Genomic DNA, 6,000 nt, shown 5'->3' with positions numbered 1-6,000 from the left:
TGGTAGAGCAGTTTCTAGGAGCCTCAGCCATCACATCTGCAAACTGCAATTTACTAGTGCTAGGAGTCAGGGACAGGGGTAGTAGAAGCTAAGGGACAGTTCAAAATCTGTAACTCAAATTTCAATCCCCTAGTGATGTGTGCACGATTATTTTAACCATTTACTTCACAATTTTACTCAGATTTATTAGCTCCTATCACTCAGTGATGGTCAGTGTAACATTCCCAGGTGTGGGCAGGGACTCTCTAAGCAGACACGTTATGATCCATTTAGTTCTATGAGCTGAAAATGTGGTTAGATTATCAGGGTACAGGTGTATTTAAACTTTCATTTACCTTCTGAACATTGTACTAGTATCTGACACATAGAAAGAGAGATGAAACAGATCAGAGATGAGATGATGAGATCCATGAGATGTATATTACATGCTAAGGTCTACTGCATCTCTCTTCTCACAGATATGTCCCTGCCCCCCCTTTCCCCCGTATAACTTATCTGCATGTAGCTTACTTCTTCTCTCTCTTCACAATGTGCTGTTTGATGGCAGGAAGTGAGTGAGTGTCTATGAGCTTAGTCCTGGACTGCAGAAATTAAAACCTCTTTTTTTGGGGGGATTTTGGCATTTTCTGGCACCAATAACTTTTTCATACAGTGGTATACGGAGCTCTGGGTGGTGTCATTTTTTGAGACTTTAGATGGCGTTTTCATTGCTTTAATTTTTAGGACAGTACAACCTTTTGATCACTTTTTATTAATTTTTTAATATTTTTCAAAATGGCTATTTTCCGTTACGGGGTTAAACGCAGTGAAAAAACGTTATTATATGTTGATAGATAGGGCATTTTAAGACACAGCTATACCTAATGTGTTTATGATTTTTATTGTTTATTAATATTTATATCAGTTCTCGGGAAAAGGGGTGATTTGAATTCTTAGGTTTTTTATTATAATTTTTTTTTAAACTTTTTTTTTGCTTTTACTATTTTTCAGACTCCCTAGGGTACTTTAACCCTAGGGAGTCTGATCGATCCTATCATATACTGCCATACAGCAGTATGGCAGTATATGGGGATTTTTCTCCTCATTCATTACAATGTGCAACTAGCAGACTTACCAGCTATGGAGAGGGCTCAGCCCGCAAGCCCTCTCCATGCACCGGTACTAGTACGGCGCACGTAGGGAAGGGATTAAGTGTTACCTTACAGTACCAACTTGTGATGGAGGATTACATTGCATTGAATTATATTGAATTATTGAATTTATTAAAACCCAACTACTGTGACTTTCTTTGATGTGCAGACAAAGAAGGCGGGCAGCTATGAGGGCTTAGTGTTACAAGATGCCGGGGTGATGATGAGGTCCGAGACTTAACACGGATAAGGCAGTGATATTGTAGACAAAGAAGTGGTGGTCAGAAAGCCCAAGTCAGCCACCAAAATGTGTGAGAGGGTTGAAAAGCACGGCAGTCAAGCTATAATCATGACTTTGCCTGCTACAGCCCAGCACATCCAGGGACTCAACACACAAAGTGTGCATGAGATGCAGCAGATGAGATAACAAAAAGCCACCTGAGGCTCCCACTGCTACTTCAGTTGGGTCAGCCAGTTGCACCTCCTGATGAACAAGACCACATGTCTCCCCGCAAAAGAGGATGCGACTCCACCACCACTTCCCTCAACAGCAGCACTACTGTCATCATAACCAAGCCTATCCATACCATACTTTCAACTATTTATCCCCAAATAATAAAGATGGGCCATGTAATGCTCTAGTCTTGAATAAGAGAATTTCCAAATGTCTGGCATTTAAATACATTCATTCAGGCTGGTGGAGAAAGACAGTTGTCCAACAGTATGTTATTCCAAGCCGCCACTGATTTTCTCAGCAGGCCATCCCCAGAAAACAGGTGTGCACTGCACACCTAAACGTAGGCATCTCTTAACTGCCCACTGGGTTCATTTAGTGGCTACTCTGCCCAAAGCAAGAATAACTTTGACTTACATTCTGCCACCACAGAGGATTGCCTTAAATCTGCCACCACATGAGACTTGATTCCTCATGCTACTCCGCTTCCTCAAATCATGCTTCCTCATCCATTCGGTGCAGCACCTGCGCCACACATTTTAGAAAAGCCATGGGAAAATGGCAACAGGCCATGCTGAAACTCATCTGTTTTGGTAAAAGACCATACACTGCCCGTGGACTGTGATCTAGGAGCAGACAGATGAGTGGCTACTGCCACTGAACCTTTAGGGTGGTGTGGTACAATGGCCGGAATCTTGCAGCACCATTGGGTCTATATAGGCTTATGCATATTCCTCGTAGCTGGTGGTGAAAAGGTTCCTGACTAATTATGTTGACCTGCTCGAGCTGCTGCATAAAGTGTGTGTCGTATGTGAGCCTTTGGTCCTGTGTCCACTTTGCATATGCTGGAAAGAGTGGGTGGGCAGCATCAGCAATTCACCACCAATGACTGGGCCTCCACGATGGACAATTGTGCCATGCTACACTGCTTCCAATATGCCACCTATATGGTCAGCGCTGATAACCAGCTCTACCATCCCTGTCTTCTACCTACTCCAAAAAAACTCTTCAGGCCATGATGTTATGGTGGCTGGAGGAAGAAAAGGAGAGACAATATCATGCCAGTGCACACAAGGCTCACAGGGTAGATTGCTGGATGAGTAGTCAAGTGCTGAACTGTTTAGCTAGGAGAGAGATTTGTAAGAGAAGGATGAGGATGTGTTTTTCTACTAGCCAGGTGATACCCAGAGCTGCTCACAGGAATTACTGGAGTATGGCTGGCGATGCAAGGGAGAAAGAGACACCTCTTACCAAGAACAGATTGTCCTGGCCCACATGAGCCAACACATGCTGCAGTGCCTGCGTAAAGACACCTGAATATACATGTCAGTAATCTGTGATTCAAATATTGGATGACCACCCTGCTGTATGCATGCTACAAAAATAGCATAGCATGCTTTATTTAACCAGTAGAGTTTGGGTGAAAAATGAGGGACCACAAGTCCACTTTGGTGGATGTACGATTGGTTGAGTTCCCATCTGACACTGAGAGCTTAGTGGCAGCACAAGGAGGAGGAAGTCACCAACCCAGCATGGGCAATAGCACCACCTTGAATGAGAGAGTTATTTTAGCCACATTGTGGAATACAATGTTTTACTTTTCTCAATTTCCACCACCAATAGATGAGGCACATAGTACCGGGAGGTGACATGGTGGAAGATTATCTGTTGACACTTCACAAAATGGATCCTCCCTGTTCAATTTCTTGGTGGGAAAATTGGACACAATGACCTCTATGCCTTGCAGGTGCTCTCCTGCCTGTGACAAATGTGCTCTCAGGGCACTGTTCAGCACTACCAAGTGGATCCGCCTTTCCACAGCCAATGTAGAGATCCTCATCTTCATGAAGAAGAACCAGGCCTGAATCCCACGTGACTTTGCTGTGCCAGCACCTGAATGAGTGGTTAGACAGTTTAAGTAAAATTTGGCATTTGCATTCGTTGGTTTCAAAATTGAAACTGTCAATTACCACAGTAGCTGGATTTTAACCACAGTGAGGGTTTGTGGTTTTCCCAATGCTTATTTTACCACTATGAGTATAACTGGTCTTAAAACGCAGAATAGCTTTACAGGACATTTTTACAACAAATTGACTGATGGTAGACTCCTCTTACCGATGTGCTTGGTTTTCTCATACTGTGCCTATAATTAGTATTGTTATATCCTGGAATGGCCACATTTTGTAGAAATAGATGTTTGCCAAGAGCATTGTGGCTTACCTCTCCTGAGTGCCCATAGAACTTGCAGAGAGCATGTGATTTCCCTGACTCTCTGCAACCTCTACAGGTAGGACCAGGTGAGACTTTGACAGTGCAGGGAACAATGAATGAAAAGATGGCGGAGCCCAGAGGTGCTCCAGCGACATAAACCTGAGCTCCTCCCACAAATTAAAATTTTTTAAAACATCTATTTCTACAAAATGCTGCCGTTCGAGGATTAACGAAGACCAATTAAAAGTAAGAATGTTAAATTGAGCAGGTCAGTAATAGGAGTCTGCTATTAGTTAATCTGATGGTAGATATTCGTTAAAGGGAACCTGTCATTAGAAATTGGCCTAAAAAAAACACTACCAGTATATTTTTGATCTGTTAAATAGCTTCTACATCATGTTTCTCTCATACCTCAGTCTAATGGCATCATCTAGAAAATCAACTTTGAGGTGAGATGTAAGTTAGCTGTATAAAGTCAGGGAGGCGGAGAGTTTAACACTGAAGTCAAGCTCTCTCTGCCTCTGAACACCTCCTCATGTACCAGACTTCAGGAGATCAAACAAATGATTTTCATGGACACAGGACCATTAATTACAGTGACAGGGGTGTTCTAAAGAAGGGGAAAAACTCTGTTAAACTCTCCGCCTCCTTGACTCCATGAAATCAATTTACATCTCACTTCAAAGTAGTTGTTTTTGGATGATTTCTCCATACCAGGCCATAAAAGCAACATCATCCAGATGCTGCTCAGCTGCTTGACAACATACTGCTAGTGGTCTATTAGGCCCATTTCTTTTATTATTTCTATGTTTCATTTTTTATGGTTATGTTATTACTTTTAATGGTTCATTTTTGTCACAGCAAATTCCCCATTTTTACCACCATTACTTCAGCCCTCTACTACCTGAATGGCATTTGGGATCAAGTGCCGGTCCCTAACTAAATTTTTTCCATCCAAACCATATCATTACTTCTTATAATCTTTGATATCTTATGAAGAATGGATGGATCATTGTACAAACACACCCTCTTAGATAGTAAACTCTTTCAAGCAGGGTGTAATTCCTATGGTTGCTGCAGAATATATTAAATAATAATAATTATTATTTTGTCTCCAATGTTAGTCTGAGAATTCTATTACCTGCTTTCAAAAAACATTATTCCAGTAAAATTGCTATATACTGTAATACATTAGTATTGAAGTATATAGTATGAGCAATCAGATCCTGCAGGGTTTAATAGCAAATAAAAAAATATATATATTTTAAATCTGAAAAAAATTTAAAATAGTTAGTTTAAATCATCCCCTTTCCTTAGAATACATATAAAAATAAACAGTAAAAATCATAAACATCCCAAAATACCAGTTCTATGAAAATATAAAAATGATTAATCCAGGCTGTGAACACATAATGGAAAATAGTACCCAAATGCACTTTTTCATCATTTTTGCATCCATCAATATTTGAATAAAAAGTGGTCAAACAGTTATATACACTCACCGGCCACTTTATTAGGTACACCTGTCCAACTGCTCGTTAACACTTAATTTCTAATCAGCCAATCACATGGCGGCAACTCAGTGCATTTAGGCATGTAGACATGGTCAAGACAATCTCCTGCAGTTCAAACCGAGCATCAGTATGGGGAAGAAAGGTGATTTGAGTGCCTTTGAACGTGGCATGGTTGTTGGTGCCAAAAGGGCTGGTCTGAGTATTTCAGAAACTGCTGATCTTAGTTTCATAGTTTATACCAGTGATGGCTAACCTATGGCACTGGTGCCAGAGGTGGCACTCAGAGCCCTTTCTGTGGGCACTCAGGCCATCACCAGAGAAGACTCCAGGTGCAGTCCCAGACAGCCCAGGACTTGCTGTGCACACAGCTATTTTAAAGTGACAGCGCTACCTGGGACTATTTTCTGCATTATTGGTGTCCTCAGAGTGCTGGTATCAATGAAAACTGTGACAGAGAAGGGAGTATAAATCATAAATTAAATTTCTGTGTTGGCACTTTGCAATAAATAAGTGGTTCTTGTTGTAGTTTGGGCACTCGGTCTCTAAAAGGTTCGCAATCACTGGTTTATACGGTTGAAAAAAGACACTCGTCCATCAAGTTCAACCAAGGAAGGGTAGGGATTGGATGAGGAGGGGATTTAGGGGAAACAATCCTATATAGCATAACAATCAATGTTATTTTGGCGTAAAA

General features: G+C 41.3%; 1 protein-coding gene across 1 annotated transcript in view; it reads right to left on the bottom strand.

Annotated features, from left to right (window-relative positions):
* Positions 1-3,187: 3,187 nt before the first annotated feature.
* The window catches only part of LOC140105212 (posterior protein-like), a 42,879-nt gene continuing 40,066 nt past the window's right edge, over positions 3,188-6,000 (bottom strand). The window contains exon 3 of the mRNA XM_072129167.1: positions 3,188-3,477. Coding sequence (XP_071985268.1) covers positions 3,188-3,477 — 290 coding nt within the window. The remainder of the gene's footprint in view (positions 3,478-6,000) is intronic.

Source organism: Engystomops pustulosus, chromosome 10 (genome assembly GCF_040894005.1).
Source record: "Engystomops pustulosus chromosome 10, aEngPut4.maternal, whole genome shotgun sequence".
Lineage (NCBI taxonomy): Eukaryota > Metazoa > Chordata > Amphibia > Anura > Leptodactylidae > Engystomops > Engystomops pustulosus.
The sequence above is the reverse complement of the archived record's forward strand: the minus strand, read 5'-3'. Positions and strand labels throughout refer to the sequence as shown.